Here is a 17,390-nt window from a genome sequence, read left to right on the forward strand (position 1 = left end):
TCATTGATAAGGTTCAGACGCATTCATGCACATACTCACTTGTCACGGTAGATGGCGGAATGTATTTCAGTATGCAAAATAACTTCCTTTATATGGCCTAAATTATGATGACGTAGTTCCGTTTGTCAAGAAAGGTTTCGCGGCAAAATGAAATGTTGAAGTAACAGCAAGGAAACGCGCTTCTGGTGTCATTGTATACTTTCGGAATAGTTTAATTAAGCCTGTAGCAATGCAGTTCGTGTATCTAGTAAATAACATCTGCTATATGACGTTGGAATATATTGAAAGCTAACTACCAAGCTATCGTTAAGCTGTCAAAATAGCCAGACAGGCTACAGGCTATTACAACGTCGGACTTCGCCGTCGCAAGGCAGTTGCTCATCGTTCTCTTTCGACTGGACAGGATACTTATAGTTTTTATAGGTATACATTTGTCTATCGCATAGTTAGCAATGGCAACTGTCAGTACAGAAAGTATAAAATCGGAGCTCGATATGTTCGACTGTACTTGGGAGGATGACTCGGTTTTGGACAAGTGTAAGTGAAATCAACAGTCATATTCTTGCTTTTTAAGATTACACAACTACTATGATGGCAGCCTAACCTTTGTCAAACATTTCTTTTGACTTTTCCGTGTCAGTGTTGGAGCAATGCATATGTCACAGGTTGCAAGGGGAAGATATCGTGGCGGAGTGGGTGGCGTATGGCGCCACCAAAGGACTATTGAAGCTCACTCTGGACGCCCTAGACCAATTTGAGCATGAGGTGAAAGACGGACAACGGTCTTGCTTCACAAGTTACTTGTGATTGTTAGATAAGAGAAAATTATACATGGAATACTGGTGCGTTTGGAGTCTGGCTGGATACTAAAGCTGTTGTTGATTAGCTGCTTGTGTCACTTGCAGGTTCTTAATAAGAGAAACAAGTCCAAACAATTGTCGAAGAGAGAGGATTTTCTCAAAGGAACAAGGGATATCAACTCACTGCAAGACCTGTATCCCTGACACACACAACTGCCCTCTTAATATGTACTGGCATTAGAAACAATAGTGTTGTTAGCAGGGAAACGTGCTCTACCAATAGTATTCCATAACTGCCTGTTCAGAATCAAAGCTGAGGAAGACGAGGAGAATCTTCTAGACTCCTACTCCACCCCTGCCAAGGTTACTACACTGTCCATGTGTAATAGGTTACATAAATTGGATGAATTGACATGTACCAGAATCCCCAAATGTTTTGTGTATGCTTGCAGGGTTCTCAGAAGCGCGCTCTCACCACTCCCGAGCACCCCAAGTCTAAGAGGAGTGCTTCTCTGATAACCAGCCCTGGTCTACTGTTGTCTCCCGCCAGCTTCTCCCCATGGTACACTGACTCGACATACATACAGCAACAGACAAAATACGCAGACTGTATTTGGACAATCAATGCTGTGTAGTCCAAGTGCAGAAACACTCATATTTCTCCGTCTTCATTATTCCCACCTCCTTTCTTCAGTGCAACACCCTCTCAGAAATACAGCCAGCGTGGGGCCAAAGGGGAGGTGGTGGTCAACTTCGGGGCCGTCCAGGGGACCACCTGGACGGGTCGAAAGGGCCAAACAAGAGGGGTAAGTCTGGAGCTCCTGGAGGGAGAGGAGGAGACCCTACTCGCCAGCTACAAGTACATGTTCCAGAGGCTTCGGGATGTCCGCAATGGTAAGAACACGACCAAGAAACCCTAGTGCGCGTCCTTCCTTTTGCTCATGAAGTTGGACCGAAAAAGACTTCTCTGACGTCTCTCTGTGATGTGCAGTGTTGACGGAAAAGATTGAGGAGCTGGGAGAGGAGCTCAGGACTCATTTCAGCATCGAGGAGTTCTCCCCTGCATCCCTACCTGCTCAGGTATGTGAACGTGTCGCCCGCCACCCACTCCCCCCCCCTCCCCCTCCTCGCTTGGGGTCTTCCGCGGCTGCTGAAGGCTCACTTCTTTCTCACTCACCTTTCAGCCTCTCCCTCTGTTTCTCTGGCTGTCACCCCCATGCCTTACGTCTCTCCCTCCCTCTATAGGACAAAGTCACTGTGCTGGGACAGGTGTGCTGTGACAGCAACGGGAAGCTCAACGCCCATTCGGTGCTCTTGGAGGCGGGGCCTGACCAAGGAGGACAGCAGGTGCCAGTGGACCTATCAGAGCTCAGGGAGTACTCTCTCTTCCCAGGCCAGGTAAAAGACAATTGAAACATTGGGCAGTTCTTTTCCATGAGAACATTAAGTGGATAACCTGTAATCCTCACCCCTCTCCTCCCTCTTTTCCTCCCAGGTGGTGGTTATGGAGGGGATGAACACCTCCGGGAGGAAGCTGGTGGCATCTAAACTGTACGAGGTCAGTGAACCAGCTGTGGCATTTGACAAGTTTGTCTTTTTCCCCTTCAGTCCATTTCTCCGTTATCTGAATCTTCTCCCTGCCTCTGTTTCCAGGGTGTCCCCCTTCCATTCTACTCCAATGAGATCAAGCAAGAAATGGATGAAGGTAAATGGGGGGAGTTATCATCGTACTTCTTTCTATCCTCCTCCTTCTTCTCTCATTTCTGCCTCTTTTCTTTCGCCTCCCTGTATCTCACTCGTTCCTCTCCCAGTCCCAGAGCAGGTGATGGTGATGTTGGCCTGCGGCCCCTACACCCCCTCTGACAGCCTCACCTTTGACCCTCTGCTGGATCTCATCAATGTCATCGTGAGGGACCGCCCTGACGTCTGCCTCCTGGTTAGCACTATTCACCCCCTAACACACACACACTCTCCCTCCTCATAGATGCACACAGTCTCATTCACTCAAACACACAGGCTGATGCCTAATGATTTGTGTGTATTTCTGTAAACTGTTATTTTTCCTCTCCTACCTACAGCTGGGCCCCTTTGTGGATGCCAAGCATGAGCAGATTGAGGTACCTTTTAGCACCGACTCTCTTAACAATACTCCATCATATATTGACACTTGACTCGCAACTGTCATTACTTGTCCTACTATACCATTTCATCGAGTATAGACATTTGACTATGGGCTTTTGTTTTAATATCAGAAGACCCAGGTGACTGAGACGTTTGAAGCCATTTTCTCCAGGTGTGTGCAGAGCATATTGGAAGGCACTAGAAGGTAACTTTTGATCCCTTTTTGCACACATTTTGCCTGAATACACAGACTAACCCTGCTAGGTAAAGCTGTTGTGTAGCTGTTGTGGTTGGAAACTGAATTGCTGCTTTGCGTCGTCCAGTGTCGGGTGCCGGTTGGTGTTTGTGCCCTCCCAGAGAGACGTCCACCATCACTTCATCTACCCACAACCCCCGTTCAGCCTGCCTGACCTCAAGAAGGAGGATGCGGAGGTGAGACCGTCAAACACGTACAAAGGCTCCCAAATAATTTTCTGCTGAGCAACAAGCACAGCAGTAAGAATATACTCTAGAGCAGGGGTTCCCAATCCTGGTCCTCGAGCCTCCCTGCCCTGCATGCATTAGATGTTTCCTTGTTCCAACACACCTGATTCAAGTGAATGGTCGTTAGCAGGTTTCTGCATAACTAGATAACGACCCATTCATTGGAATCAGGTGTGTTGGAGCAGGGAAACATCTAAAACATGCAGGGCAGGGAGGCCTGAGGACCAGGATTGGGAAACCCCTGCTCTAGGGTGTAATAGATTACTAGAATAAAGAAGTAACCTTTGTTGGTCATGATTTTTCACAGTTAACTTTCTTGTGTTTAGCGTGTGACTCTGGTGCCTGACCCCTGCACTCTGCTCATCGAGGGCGTGACCCTTGGCCTGACGTCGACGGACATCCTGTTTCACATGGGCGCCGAGGAGATTAGCTGGTGTGTGTGTGACCTAGTACCCAAGACTTGATGTGGGAGACAGTATACAGTACTGGGTGTCTAAGCTGCACGTCAGCATGATGAAGGTGTCAGTGGTGGGATCTGGTGGTTAAAGTGACGTCCCTGTGTTTCAGTGCTGCAGGCTCAGACCGCTTCTCCCGTATCCTCAAACACATGATCTGTCAGAGAAGGTGAGAGACAAACACACACAAGGAAATCTGTCTTGTGTTCTGTCATTAACGTTGTAGGTAGGTATGCATGTTTATATGGGAACATGGTTGTATTATTCCGTGTGTGTGTGTGTGTGTGTGTGTGTGCGTGTGCACACAGCTACTACCCCCTGTATCCCCCAGTGGAGGACGTGAACCTGGACTATGAGAAGTTCAGGTTCTACGGCCAGATGCCCGTCTGTCCCGATGTGCTCATAGTTCCCTCCGAGCTTCGCTACTTCATCAAGGTTTGTGCACATTTCTTACTCACTCGCACACTAAACCAGTGGTTCTCAATCCTGGTCCTCAGGACCCCCTGCCCTGCATGTTTTACACGTTTCCCTCCTCAAACACACTTGATTCAAATGAATGGGTTGTTATCAGGCCCATCTATTTGAATCAGGTGTGTTGGAGCAGGGAAATACCTAAAACATCCAGGGCAGGGGGTCCCCAGGACCAGGATTGAGAACCACTGTGCTAAACACTGACTAAATCACTCTTTCTGTCGCTGACCACAGGATGTGATGGGTTGTGTCTGTGTCAACCCCGGCCGTCTCACCAAGGGCCAGGTAGGCGGGACTTACGGAAGACTGCTCATCCAACGTAGCACTCCATTGGCTGACGGGAAGCGAGAGAGCCCGTGTTTGGCCAGTCAGGTGGTGAAGATCTGATGGGAACTGACATACTACTGTATCTAAATTGTATACGCTCATCCATTTTGTTCTTACTTGTGCAGTCTTTTCATATGTGGTGTGAAGATTATCTGATACTTTACAGTGAACTTTGAAGTCATTCTTTCTCTCCCTGCTTATTGTTGTATATTTTTCTTCAGTCCCTTCTAAAAAAACAATAAAACAATATCCTATCTGTAATATGTAACGAAAATAAACAATTCGTTTTTTTCTAGACCCGTATATGTTGCATTTTTGTCCACAAGGGGCCAGTAGTAATGGCTTGCTGCTTACACCATGTAAAACCACGGAAGAAGTCTACCGTTTACCCGGATGTTTTCTTCCGGGAAGGTGATCTGATGTGCCGAAAGATTCCCTGCAGCCAGGTTGTTCCATTATTTTCCTTCAGTAACCAGGATACATTTATTTCAAAATGTATTAATTGCACATGGCTACGGGTTAAGCTGTTCGAGAGGTGACGCTATCGTTACATTTTTGTTAGCTTGCTAGCACTAGATAGATAGCGTTAGCGTTGCATCAAACCTCGTATCTCTTTAGGTACGGTAAGCAAGATCGTTGTATTCCTGCTAGGCTGGTTATGTCATAACGGACCTTACAGTTCTCATCAATACAATGCCGAAGACAAGAGCGACCCGATCTTTGTGGTATTGAAGTTTGCCCTCTCTTCCAATTTCTTATTGTGCTAGGAACTTGGGTCATGAGCTGAGGAGCCCAGACCATCGCCATGGTTACGCGTAGAGATTGAGAAGACATCTGATGTGTTAACGAGATTCAGTGGGTCGGGCGGTGCCACACATCAGAACAGTGTCCAACTCAACTAGAGAGGATCAGTGCTATAAACTTGGGTAGGTGTTGTTGACGCCAGACACAACTCACCACAACAGCTTCAAGTCACTCAAGCAGTTTTCTGTTCTGTTTTCTCAAAGCATACCCATTTGTTCCATACACACCTCCCCCCCTTATCTCTCTGTCTCTCTCTCAGCTATGGAGTTCCCCCAGCACTCCCACCAGCTCCTGTCAGGGCTGCGCTCCCAGCGCCAGCGTGGCTTCCTATGTGACTGCACTGTCCTTGTCGGCTCCTCCCGATTCCTGGCTCACCGGGCTGTTCTGGCCTCCTGCTCGCCGTTCTTCCACATGTTCTATTCCGAGGCCACAGGGGTCTCCAGCGGCAGACGGGACTCGGTCACGCTGGACAGCGACATCGTGACGGCGACGGCGTTCGGCCTGCTGCTGGACTTCATGTACGAAGGCGTGTTGCGTCTGGAAGCCCCGCCCCCTGTGGAGGACGTGCTGGCGGCGGCGAGCTTCCTGCACATGAACGAGGTGGTGCGAGTGTGCAAGAGGCGCCTGCTTCGACGGCCGCTGGCTGAAACGGAGGCGGACAGCACACGCCCAGAGGAGAGTGGCGTCGGAGTAGCAGGGGGTAGGAGGAGTGCTGAGGCCGGGGTTGGAGTGGCAGCCGGGGGGGAACCTGACGTGGTGAAGGTCACCGTGCCCGTATCCGTGACGCAGCGTAGCCAGAGGGCAGTGGAGTCTGTGCGGGTGCACACGCCTCTGAGCCCGGACGTAGCAGATACCACCCAGCCAGGTATGGGCATCCTGCCTCCTCCTCCCACAGGAGAGCTGGGGCTCCTCTCCAGGCCTGGCCCCTCTTCTGGAGCCCAGTCCCGCCTAGGGGGTCCGGGGACGTCTTCTCTTTCCAGCCCCTGTAGCTCCACAGAAACGTACAACCGCACCAAACAGAGGCCGTCCTCGTCATCGTTGTCCTCAGCAGCCTCACTGGTCCAGGTGACCCAGAGTAGCACTTCTGCTGTGGTCGTTTTGACCCAGTCAGGTTCCCCCATCGGTTCTCCCAGCCCTGAACAGAACTCGGTCATAACGCAGAGAACACATCAGCAGCTCCTGCTCAATGCACAAACCCAGAAGAAAACACTCACCCAGACTGCAGCGCAGCACACATACCCACAGATCAAAATCCAGAATCCCGTCACACTTCAGCCCTCGGCTCCGATCCAGGCAGTTCCCCAGCCCCAAACCACAGAAGGCTCTGGAGGACTGTCGGTGTGGGTGCAGAGGGAGGGGGTTGGTTCTGGAGAACAATCCAACCTTGAGACTCCGGGGGATGACCTTCCAGTGGGGATAGGAGTAACGAAAGAAGAAGAAAAGGAGGAAGACGGGGTGAAGGTGAAGGTCGAAGCCATCGTCATCTCCGATGAGGAGTTTGAAGAAGCCGAGAGGGCAGAGGAAAAGAACATCTTACTGGTCCAGGGGCGAGGCGAGGGGGCGAGGATGGTGATGATAGTGGGGGACGAAGACGAGATCACGGACAATGAGGACGACCAACCAGGGGAGGACAGCGGTAACCACCACTACCTGCCTGGTACACATGCCCACTCCCTACTCCAGATGAACCACCACCCCCCGGAGTCCCTCACCTTCCCTTTGTCCCCCTCCTCCGCCCCTGGCTCCTCTCAGGATGCCCCCTCCTTCCCCGGCTCCCTCTTCCCCTCGGGGGCTCCGCTCCACGTCGATCAGGTGGCATACTTCCAGGAGTTCCAGGACTCAATGGGAAACTACGTGGAGGACGTCCCCACCTGCAGCGTGTGTGGGAAGACTTTCTCCTGCGCCTACACGTTGAGGCGGCACGCCATCGTGCACACGCGCGAGCGCCCCTATGAGTGCCGCTACTGTTACCGTAGCTACACGCAGTCAGGGGACCTGTACCGTCACATCCGCAAGGCCCATGAAAACAGCCAGCCAGCCAAACGCAGTTGTGGGGAGGGGGATTTGGAGCCCCCTCCCCCTCCTCTCAGCTAACACACATTCATACAGCTATGTCCAGAAGACATTGCCCACACCTTGTGTCTTATAGTTCATTGTAGCTAACTTGAGTGGTGGCTGGTCTTTTTTTATTTTCTTTACCAGCGTACCATCTCTATGATGGGGAAAAAGTGGAGGCCAATGAAAGAGGATTAGAAAGCAAGGATCCAATTCTATCTAAACCTTTTAAACAACCTTTTTTAAATCAGACTTTGTATTTTGTTTGACATTTTCCTCACATTGTCTTACATATGTCAGTGCCAGTCAGACTTGTATGAAATGTAAACGTGAATGATATTGTCAGTGTACCAAACACTAACTATGCACCAGTGTTGAACTCCTGTCTAATACCTGTACTGAGTGTAGTCTCTTTAGCCCTGTATCCACTGGCTAATGTTTTAAATCACATAGATGTCATGCCACTACATTATGGTTGTGAAATAACCCAGAATATGTTTTAGACTTCTGTGTATTATAAATCTTTAATACCATCAGCCTTTTCTTTATGTGTTCAAATGTACATGTTATGAAATACAAGTGAAAATATCAATACAAAAGTTAATTTTAATGAGCTGAAACGAGTGCACCTAACATCTAAACATGCTACAAGTATCAGTCAACCACCTTTAGAGTAATCAGTCACTTTCACAAACAAGGCATTGCAGTGGCTAACATTTTGACGCAAACATTGTTCCAGATTTGACTAGTCAGCTAGTCCATGAGTGGACAATGCAGGTATAGAAGCTAGTTGTAATCCAGCAGGATGGAAGCAGAATGGGAGAAAGGGGACCGAGTAGATCTCCATGTTGATGGGTTGTCATCCATCTCAGTCAGCCACTGACCCATGGATCTGGAAAACCAGCATTAGACTTTTACACACTTGGGTTATAAATGGCAGGGCTCAAAATAAACGGCGTTCCATTGTGTATGTATTCACATTGAAATTCAGACATTGATTTGAGCCCCAAGATTGTATGGAACACTTAAATAGTGTCAAACCTAGACCCATGTCAAAAGCACTACAATTTACATTTTGGGACAGGTCAAGTTATGTTTGCGACGGTTCATTTTGCACTTCGGGACGGTACTGGGACAGTGAGGAAAAAGGTTAGTTGCGAGCCCTGCTTAAAGTCACAAAAACACACATGGATTTATGGTCACTGTATACAAGTAATTGTGGATGTTGTGCCACTGGTATATTCTAAACTCACTGCTTCTGCCAGCTCCGGCCAGACCATCGAGGTGACCACACCATCATCAGAGTTTGGGGGAGTCTCCAAGTTCCAGTAGGTGAAGTTATGGAACACTGAGGTCACCTTCACAGTCCTGTCCTGAGAATACAAACAGATTAGGAATGTATGTTATGACAATTATGATACCATCACTACAACCTTTATTGTTTTCTCTCACAACCACCACTTCCTAACCAACACTTCTGGTAGTTGTGTGTATGGCCCATAAAATAACATTTCATTGTCCTGATTCCCAAGCCTTCTGCCTAAAGTTTGTACAGTAAAAACTCCTCAGGATGGATTCCAAAGACTTGGGATAGAGTGGTCTGCCTGCAGTAATACACCTCGTATTGATGTGTGTCTGTGTCAAATTCTAGTTTTACTTTGTTTACCTCTTGGTCTGAGCCAGGTTTGTTGGTTTCTCGAAGGACCACGCCTGTATACCCCTGCGGACAGCTAACCTCCTGACCTTTCAACCCTCTGCCCCTGAAGGACACTGTCTTCTCTGCAAGAGATGGTAAGTTAAAACAGTAACAGTAAGCTTCACACCTTATAGTATCTTAGTTTATACATGAATTCAATAGGAATAGCCGAGTGAGCTACTCGTACTGTGTATATAACTGAACTAATGCTACCATGTTTGCGGTCTTTGATCGCAGAGTTGAAGTACTGTGACACTTCCGCTGGTCCGTCATGTTCAACCTCGCACGGTAGAAGATGCACTGGGGCGCATTCTGCCCGGTGAACGGAGCTTAACTGAACAGTAGTCACGCTTAGGTTGGAAGACATTGTATCTTGGAACAGAACAAACGGAGCCGTCAGTTTCACAGTATCACAACAAAAACTATAATTCGCTGAATACCATTTGCATCGCCTCTAAGGTCTCGTCATACTTTTACTATGGTCCTACAGACTAATATCAAGTCAGCGAACGATTTTAGAAATAACTAATTCATTTATAATTTGATGGATTCTCAGTAGTCACTTACTTTTCAATGTTTTCCAACGTACATGCGGGAAAGCATAGTCGAACGTGATTGGATAAAATCTTCCACTTATAAACTAAAAGACGTTTTAGCGGGTTGAGTCTCTTGATCAGAACTTGCGCCCTCTACAGGGTTGGATGTTGTAACATGGATTTACGGTAATCAAAACAAACAGGCAAAGATTCCTGAATATTATTTAAAAATGTATTCCTTGAGCCAAAGTAATGTTCTTAATTTGGACAATGCTTTTGGACGGCAACGTTTTGTATTCTGTATGATAAAGAGAGGGATGAAGGGATATGTTTATTATAAACTGTAATGGGTATAAGCGACAGTGTGCATAGTGTGCGGAATTTCAAAGTGTGTTCCAGTCAATCATAGAAGTCATCAAACTCATCATCAGAATCAGTGTTCCGGGCGACTGGACTGGGCGCTGTCTTTTTCTTCAGGTCCTCCTCCTCAGAGGAACTATTCAGGTCTCCAGCTATGGCTAAAAAACACATGACAAGTATATGTGATTATTAGCATTAGTATTATTTATATCTATTTATATTTCTACCACAATGATTGTAATTTTGCATACCTTTGGATTTACTGTCAGGTGCTATCTGTTCATTCTCCCTGAAAGGTTGAAAATAAATTAAGAAGGGGAACTCAAAATCGACATACATTTCCAGGCTGCATCATTTGCCTGTTTAAATAACTCACAGTTTCTTCTGCGTCTCCACTTGTGGGGCGAGAAGACTTTCAATATCATCGTGTTCATCTTGAAATGCATGGGTAGGATCTCCAGACCAGGAATAACCCTTCTCAAGTCTGGCATCTTCACCATGATCATCATCACCCTGATGATCATCACCAATCATTGCTTCCTCCTCCTCTGCCAAGATGGGCCTGTTTTCTGCAGGCCTGCAAATGAGAAATATCAGTGTCTTTATAGTAACACTTTATCCTAATCATGCAGCACCATCACTTTAATTTCTAAATATATTTATTAATTAGTGTACTGTTGTACCTGTGCTCTTTAGGTAAGATGATACTGTCATCTGACTCTCTCTCCTCTTCATGATCTACTTCTTTTGACAGTTCCTCTGCTTGCTGACTAGATTGCTCCTCTTCCTCTACAGACTCCTCCTCTTCCTCTACAGGTTCCTCCACTGCTGATGCCTCCTCATCCTCAGCTCCCTCACCTGCCTCCTCTTCCTTCTCTCCATCAGACAAATCTTCCCTCTCATCAGTCGTCTCCCCGTGCAAATCTTCTACTTCCTCCTCCCCTTCCTGTCCCTCTTCATCAAGTTCCTCTCTCCCTTCTTCCTCTGCCCTTCCTTCTTCTTCTTCTTCTTCATCACGAGGGGATTCCTCATCCATCTCTCCTTCCTCGCCCTCTTCTTTGACTCTCTCGCTATTCTCCTCGTCATCACCATTCTGTTCTTCCATTACCTCCTCTTCACCCGTTGTTCCCCCCTCTACACCCAAACTCTCCTGTTCTCCTTCTGTTTCCTCAACCTCTTCTTCACATCCTTTTAACTTCACACTGACACTTCCTGACTCCCCCCCCAGGCTTTCCGACTCCTCCCTATGCCTCTCTGATTCCTGCACAGGACTCGGACTCTCCTTTATCTGACTCCCTGGGTCCTCCACAGGACTCCCTGTCTCTTCTCCCTTGCTTTTGGCCTTCTCTCTTCTCTTCTTTGACTGTTTTACAGACAGCCCTGCACTCTGCCTGCTCCTTGTGCTTCCTCCCCCTGATGTTGCATCGTCACCTTCGGAGCTGTGCGCCCCAGATTCCCTGGATGCTGAGGCTTCCACATCTGGGCCCACAGACCTTCCTGAGGACCTGACAGAGCAGGAGCAGAAGTACAATGTAACAGCTGACTGGCTCATGGTGAGAGAAGTATGTGTGTGTGAGAGAGAGAGAGAGAGAGAGAGAGAGAGAGAGAGAGAGAGAGAGAGAGATATGTAGTGTATCTAGCATTAACCCTTACAGTGCAATCTATGTTTTGATATGCGGTCAAAGACGATTGATAACAGAATATCATTGGAATAATTCTCCCCTGATGGAGTCACATCACATGTATGACATGTCAAATATAGTAAATATGAAACAATTACTTACAGACCGGTCTCCTCCCTGTCTACAGAGCTCGGTTTCACTCTTCCTTCCTTCTGCTCCTTCTTCTTCCTTTTCGTCCTACTATCGCTTTCCCCACTGGCCCGACCGGAGGCCCTGCTACACTCACTGCTTTCTCCATGGCCACTTGACAGACGCACTTTGCACACACACAAACAAACAGGGCCAAGAGTAGTGAGGCCCAAGATAATGTGTATTATTGGATTACATATGGAAGATTAGATCGAGAATTTAATTGTTTGCTGTTATATTTGTTAGTTGATGTTTTAGCCTAGCTCTTACCTGGTTTGATGTCCAATTCATGGGACTGCTCATTGCCTCTCGGTCTGTGACCATCACTGCTCTCTCCCTCAATTCTGGCCACTGGGCTACCCTCCTTGACCTCCTCCTCCACTCCAATACCTTCAACCACTGCCCACCCCTGGGGGTCTGATATTGATGGATCAGCCATGGAGCTCTGGTAGCCAAATTGAGTCCTGGAAGGGAAAACAGCCACCCTGCCAGCCCAGTCCAGGGGGTACTCTCTCTGGGGAGCCCACATTGTGGAGCTCTGCTGGGTTAAAGTTTGGGGCTGAATTGGAATGGAGGAAGGGTGAGGGTATTGGAATGGCTGAGGGTGAGGCAGGTGGAAGGGGTGGAAATGGGGAGGAGGGGGGAGGGATTCAGTGGTGTGATGGGAGACTTGGGTCCTCTTGGGGTTAAAGGACAGCATGGTATGTGGACTGGCCAAGTGGTAGCGAGCATGTGTCATCCAGGAAGACTGAAATGAGTGGGAGCTGCAGTCCGGTTGGCCATTCTGAGTCTGAGGAACTTGAGCTGAGGAATGGAGATAAATACCAGAGGGTTGATAAAAATAGGAACAATAGGACAGGATGTGTGTAATTAAATGTATAAATGCCAATATATGTATATATTTGTACAGTATGCGTGAAGTATGTTTTTTTTACCTTGGGAAAGCGAAGCTTGAGCACTGATAGGGGACGCTGTCCCAGTCTTCTCCTCCATCCTCCTTATGCTCTCCTTCAAGTGTTGCTCCATCCTCTGTGGAGTTGAAGGACGCTTTGAGAGACTACAGATACACAACGCGAGCCATGCATTATCATATATTTATAAGTAAAACATGGAAAAGATTAACAATGTATACCTTTCTCTGGGCAGACAAGGTCTTCTCCTTGAGCTCCTGCTGCCATCTGGGGTAGTTATCATCCAGATACTTCTCATACTCTACCTAGAGTATTGCAAAAGCACAGAGTATTTTTATCGAGAGTTTGTATGGGTGTGTACAATGAATATGAGTGTGTTCCTGACCCCTGTGTTGTTGCGTGGCACGAGGAGAGCATGCATACGTGTTTGTGTGCGTGTGGTGTGTGCGAGTGGTGTCCACCAGTACAATGTCTTGTTACTGGTCATACCCTGGATCATGCCTGTCTCTAGTTTGTGTGTGTGTGCTTACTCGTATAGTGTTCATGGCTGCGGTGCGGGCGACCATGTCTCTCAGTGTGTCCTGGGCTCTCTCAAACTCCTGCAGCAGCTGTTTATTCTGCTGCTGAGCTCGTCGTTCTCGCTCACTCAGCTCCTGCCATTGCCACTGCAGCCGCACTGCCCTGCTACTGCACACACACACACACACACATTAGTGAGTACATTCTGGACACAAATACAGATGCCTGTTTTTTTCGTCTATTTTACTCACAGACGTTGGTCTCTCTGAAAGGTCAGTAGGTCACTCTGCAGTTCGATCCTCCTGCGCTCACTGGGAACAACAAAGACAGGCAGGACAGTCAAGCATGCTCAGTCACTGTTGAAAATGGATCACCTGCCTGGGCAGAGCCAAGGCATATTTGGATGAGTAAAGAGCCTTAAGGAATGTACAAATGTAAATTCCTCCAATCATTTAGGCTCTGGGTTTCTGAGCTAGCTCGGAAGAAAAGAGTGTACCCTAATGGTGGAAGAAGGTATACTGTTCTATTAATACAGGATAGTAATGTAACTGTTATAAAGAGCTAAATCATATATTTTGTTAAATTGCACAAAAATATATTAGCATACGGATGTCACAAAACAAGTGACCTCATTACCTCATTTTGGGACAAAACTTGTAAACTCTAGGTAACACCTGGGACGTCTCGCAAAATTCTGAAAAAAATCCTATGACTGCAACTGTCTCACCTGTTAATCAGATTTTGCTGTCCTTGTTCTCTGAAACTATTGCGGACCTTTTCGCTTTCATTGCAGACGGGCATCATTTCTCCTTCACTGTCTGAGCGTGAGTTTTAGACATAGAAAAATACAGCCATGTGATGGCAAGAGATTAACATGGATTAGAGATGGGGTGAGGATTATTTGTTTAGCGGGGGTTAGACGTCACTGTCATTGCAACAAATACTAAATCTAATATCTGACATTCTACAAATCTACATTTGACATTAAGACAGTACACGAGTAGGCAATATGTTTAATATCGTATCCTATTCATAAATTGACCATGTGTGTGTTTGCTTTCTATCTTCATATTGCTATTTTGTTTATTTTGTTTTATTATGTCCCACCTCTAACATATATTCTTCACAATCTATTTAATAGTTCCAAGGCTCTCAAGTCTCACAAATTTGCCGTGAGACTAACGCTTTTCAACAATTTCTCACGCAACACCCTGTATTTCTCACGCTGAGAAGTAAGGGATATCTTCTTGTCAGACGCAGGCATACGGAGGTAAATGTTCTGCTGAGTTGAGAGCTGTCTCAAGTTACACATGAGTTAAATGCCACCTACCAGCCAATCAGAAACACCGGCAATTTGTTGCGGAACGGAACATGTTTTGGGGACAAAAAACGATGTAACACTGGAATGAACCTAGCTTTTCGCCAAATAATTTATACTCTTTGGTTTCGCTTGTATTATCAGAAAACAAGCACCGGTTTGCCAGAATTGTTTATCATAGTCAATACCTCGATGATTACAAGATAAGTTGTACCTTTTTGTAAAACCTTTTTGTATTGTGTATGATTTGAAAATAAAAGGCTCCTAACGTTTGGATTACAAACATGTTGCTTGTCCGTCCATGAAAATCATCCCCTATTTGATGTCAGACTGAATCAGCGGAACTGTCAGGAAGGAAAAACGTGCACAATATGACCAGTTTCGCGAGTGGAGTGTACTGTCGTGTTGAAAGGGTATGTCGCCATCTGCCCATTGTCCTGAACACCGTACTGGTCTTCTCCATCACTGCAGAAGTGAGCTATTTGGTTCTGGTAGGAGCGCCCCTGGAAGCGGAACAGAAAAAGACCCAGTGGTCTACCGTGTGGAAGTCACTACACCTGCTTGCACAATACTTTATGCTGGGAAACATTACTTGGAATGCCTCACTCTTCCTCAAGACTAGTCCCAGCATTCGGGGAGTGTTCTTTGGGGGAGAGGCAGTGGGACAAGGCTGGAGGTAAGTCTTAATAAGCCTTACTGATGTTATAGACTAATTCCTGGGTGTGTAATTTGTCTGAAACCAGGGGGTAAGGGTGAACCTGTCTTTAAGAAATACTTTTCCTATGCTAGTTCCAATATCCTCATCCAAAGGCTAATGCTGTGTGAATGCGTATTATCATTTCACAACAATAAATGTATATTTGAGTTCATGATCTCATGACACATTTCTCCATAACTGCCAGGTACTGCTACACGTGTGAGACGCACACTCCCCCGCGCTGCTCCCACTGCTATGATTGCAAGGTGTGTGTTCTGCGGCGAGACCACCACTGTGTGTTCTTCGGCCAATGCGTTGGCTTCCGGAACTACCGCTACTTCCTGAGCTGCCTGCTGTTCATGTGGGCGGGGCTTCTGTACGCGGTGGTGATGAACGCTGAGGTCTTCATCGTCATCCTGAAGGAGGGGGTCAGCCTGCACAGTGTCCTGCTGCTGGTCATGCCCTGGATCATGCTGGTGTCCGGTCAGTGTGTGTGTGTGTGCGCGCGTGTGTGCTTGAAGAAGTCTCGTGTTTGTGTGTGCGAGAGAACAAGAGAGAAAAAAGATTGACGTTTATTTATTATTCTGAAAGAGGGCTTGTCCGTCGTGGTCGTCGAGAGTCTTGGTGGAAATGTGAGAGGGAGGTGGTGTCGACTTTTCATTCAGTGTCGGTTAACGTTTTTCTCCTATCATACTCCCGCCCTTTCTTCAGGCCAGGTTTCGGCACGGGCGTTTGCCTTTGCCTTCATCGCTGACACCTGTGTGGTGGGCTTCCTGCTGGTGGCCTCCTTCCTCTTCTTCCACATCTTCCTGCTCCTGCGAGGGCAGACGACCCGTGAGTGGTACTCCAAACGCAGGCCCTATAACTTGGGCGTGGTGGGCAACCTGCGCCACTATCTCGGCCTCCGCTGGTACCTCTGTTGGCTCTGCCCCCTCATCCCCTCCCCCCTGCCCGGGGACGGTATCTACTTCCAGGTCACGGGGTCGCTGGAACCCGCCCGGTAAACCTCTGCGGTCAGTTCATCATGAATGATCTTGGAAAGCACTGTACTGTTTGCATCAGCCTGTGGGTGGGGTGATTTATACCTGTTTGAGGTGCTGAAGTGTTGCCCTGCCTTTACCCAGCTCTCTGCCCTGTATGCCGGGAAGGCAGCTCTACATCAGAGGCAGCAGTGTTCATGGTAAATCTGGTATTTTGACCAAGTGTCGGAAGCAGCTCTAATAATATGATATAATATACTGTTTACTTTCCTAGGCTTGTATAATCAGCCTCATACTGATTATACAAGCCAGGGAAGGTAAACTGTGGAATCTGCAGTGTTTACAGAGCCTTGGAGCTTTAAAGTAGAATTGGAATATGACACTGAATACATTAACGTTGTGATTGATGATCAATTGATTCAACCTTTTTCAAGGTCTCCTGTGGAAATAAGTTCTGACTCAACCACGCCATCTATAGATCATCTGGTGACCATACAGGAGTTGTTGTCAGTCCTGCTGTTTTTAATAATCTGTTCTTATATACAGTATGTGTGGGCGTGAGTGTTTGATGATGACACTCTTTCATTATGCTCTGGTGTAATTTACAGTGCCAATTTAGATTGCGGTTGTTTTTAATGTATTTTTCCCCCAACGTTTGTCTTTGCCTTTTTGTATGCTCTCCTTGATTGCAGCCAAAACAGATGTGTATCATTTTCCTTGTTGGTCATTTCAACGTGGAAAATTATGTTAATTATCAATAGTATTTTGCTGATATTTTCTGAAAATGCTGTATTATTTTGTTTGTCTTAAAAGTGTAATAAAGGATTATATTAGCCATCGGAATGCTATGTTTTGTTATACATAGCCTGTATATTGTTCCGTTTTGTTCTTATTTAGCAGAATTGAATTCATTGAGTGCAAGAGTAAACACCAACAGCCTATTAAAATACCAATGACGTGTGTAATTTTCATTCTACATTCGTTAAACAGCGTCAAAATCCGTGAACGCTACTTGTCGTGCGCCCCACCCAAGTGGCGCGTTCACT

General features: G+C 46.9%; 5 protein-coding genes across 8 annotated transcripts; 3 read left to right on the forward strand and 2 right to left on the reverse strand.

Annotated features, from left to right (window-relative positions):
• The first annotated feature begins 121 nt into the window (after positions 1-121).
• Positions 122-4,954, forward strand: pola2 (polymerase (DNA directed), alpha 2). Of its 2 annotated transcripts, none has more exons than XM_084669153.1 (18): positions 122-537; positions 641-765; positions 906-994; positions 1,106-1,163; positions 1,253-1,362; positions 1,495-1,694; positions 1,792-1,880; positions 2,046-2,198; positions 2,296-2,358; positions 2,454-2,505; positions 2,612-2,736; positions 2,879-2,917; positions 3,053-3,126; positions 3,245-3,353; positions 3,731-3,837; positions 3,972-4,028; positions 4,168-4,294; positions 4,565-4,954. In XM_084669153.1, the coding sequence occupies exons 1-18, from the start codon at positions 453-455 to the stop codon at positions 4,715-4,717; spliced, it is 1,815 nt and encodes a 604-aa protein (XP_084525279.1). In that variant the 5' UTR covers positions 122-452; the 3' UTR covers positions 4,718-4,954. The 2 variants fall into 2 exon arrangements, with proteins under 2 accessions (XP_084525279.1, XP_084525286.1); XM_084669160.1 differs by having other exon boundaries at positions 3,056-3,126.
• A 29-nt stretch (positions 4,955-4,983) lies between these two features.
• Positions 4,984-8,049, forward strand: zbtb3 (zinc finger and BTB domain containing 3). The gene is made up of 3 exons (XM_084669142.1): positions 4,984-5,103; positions 5,425-5,583; positions 5,721-8,049. Exon 3 carries the CDS (start codon positions 5,723-5,725, stop codon positions 7,553-7,555), a length of 1,833 nt encoding a protein of 610 aa, XP_084525268.1. The 5' UTR covers positions 4,984-5,103; positions 5,425-5,583; positions 5,721-5,722; the 3' UTR covers positions 7,556-8,049.
• A 53-nt stretch (positions 8,050-8,102) lies between these two features.
• rnaseh2c (ribonuclease H2, subunit C) lies at positions 8,103-9,891 on the reverse strand. The gene is made up of 5 exons (XM_084669170.1): positions 9,780-9,891; positions 9,426-9,584; positions 9,183-9,295; positions 8,770-8,889; positions 8,103-8,408 (listed from the first exon to the last, which is right to left on the reverse strand). The coding sequence occupies exons 2-5, from the start codon at positions 9,577-9,579 to the stop codon at positions 8,385-8,387; spliced, it is 411 nt and encodes a 136-aa protein (XP_084525296.1). The 5' UTR covers positions 9,580-9,584; positions 9,780-9,891; the 3' UTR covers positions 8,103-8,384.
• A 160-nt stretch (positions 9,892-10,051) lies between these two features.
• Positions 10,052-10,658, reverse strand: LOC146302231 (uncharacterized). The gene is made up of 3 exons (XM_084669181.1): positions 10,485-10,658; positions 10,360-10,397; positions 10,052-10,266 (listed from the first exon to the last, which is right to left on the reverse strand). The coding sequence occupies exons 1-3, from the start codon at positions 10,640-10,642 to the stop codon at positions 10,148-10,150; spliced, it is 315 nt and encodes a 104-aa protein (XP_084525307.1). The 5' UTR covers positions 10,643-10,658; the 3' UTR covers positions 10,052-10,147.
• Positions 10,659-14,574: 3,916 nt separating this feature from the next.
• zdhhc24 (zDHHC palmitoyltransferase 24) lies at positions 14,575-17,286 on the forward strand. 3 transcript variants are annotated; one of them, XR_014756027.1, is made up of 5 exons: positions 14,575-15,343; positions 15,570-15,847; positions 16,076-16,377; positions 16,489-16,544; positions 16,779-17,286. XR_014756027.1 is itself a non-coding variant. In XM_084699005.1 (4 exons), exons 1-3 carry the CDS (start codon positions 15,039-15,041, stop codon positions 16,366-16,368), a joined length of 876 nt encoding a protein of 291 aa, XP_084555131.1. In that variant the 5' UTR covers positions 14,575-15,038; the 3' UTR covers positions 16,369-16,377; positions 16,489-17,286. The 3 variants fall into 3 exon arrangements, 2 of the variants coding, with proteins under 2 accessions (XP_084555131.1, XP_084555130.1); XM_084699005.1 differs by having other exon boundaries at positions 16,489-17,286; XM_084699004.1 differs by having other exon boundaries at positions 16,076-17,286.
• Positions 17,287-17,390: the final 104 nt, after the last annotated feature.

Source organism: Hypomesus nipponensis, chromosome 1, assembly GCF_054491055.1.
Source record: "Hypomesus nipponensis isolate SF chromosome 1, ASM5449105v1, whole genome shotgun sequence".
Classification (NCBI taxonomy): domain Eukaryota; kingdom Metazoa; phylum Chordata; class Actinopteri; order Osmeriformes; family Osmeridae; genus Hypomesus; species Hypomesus nipponensis.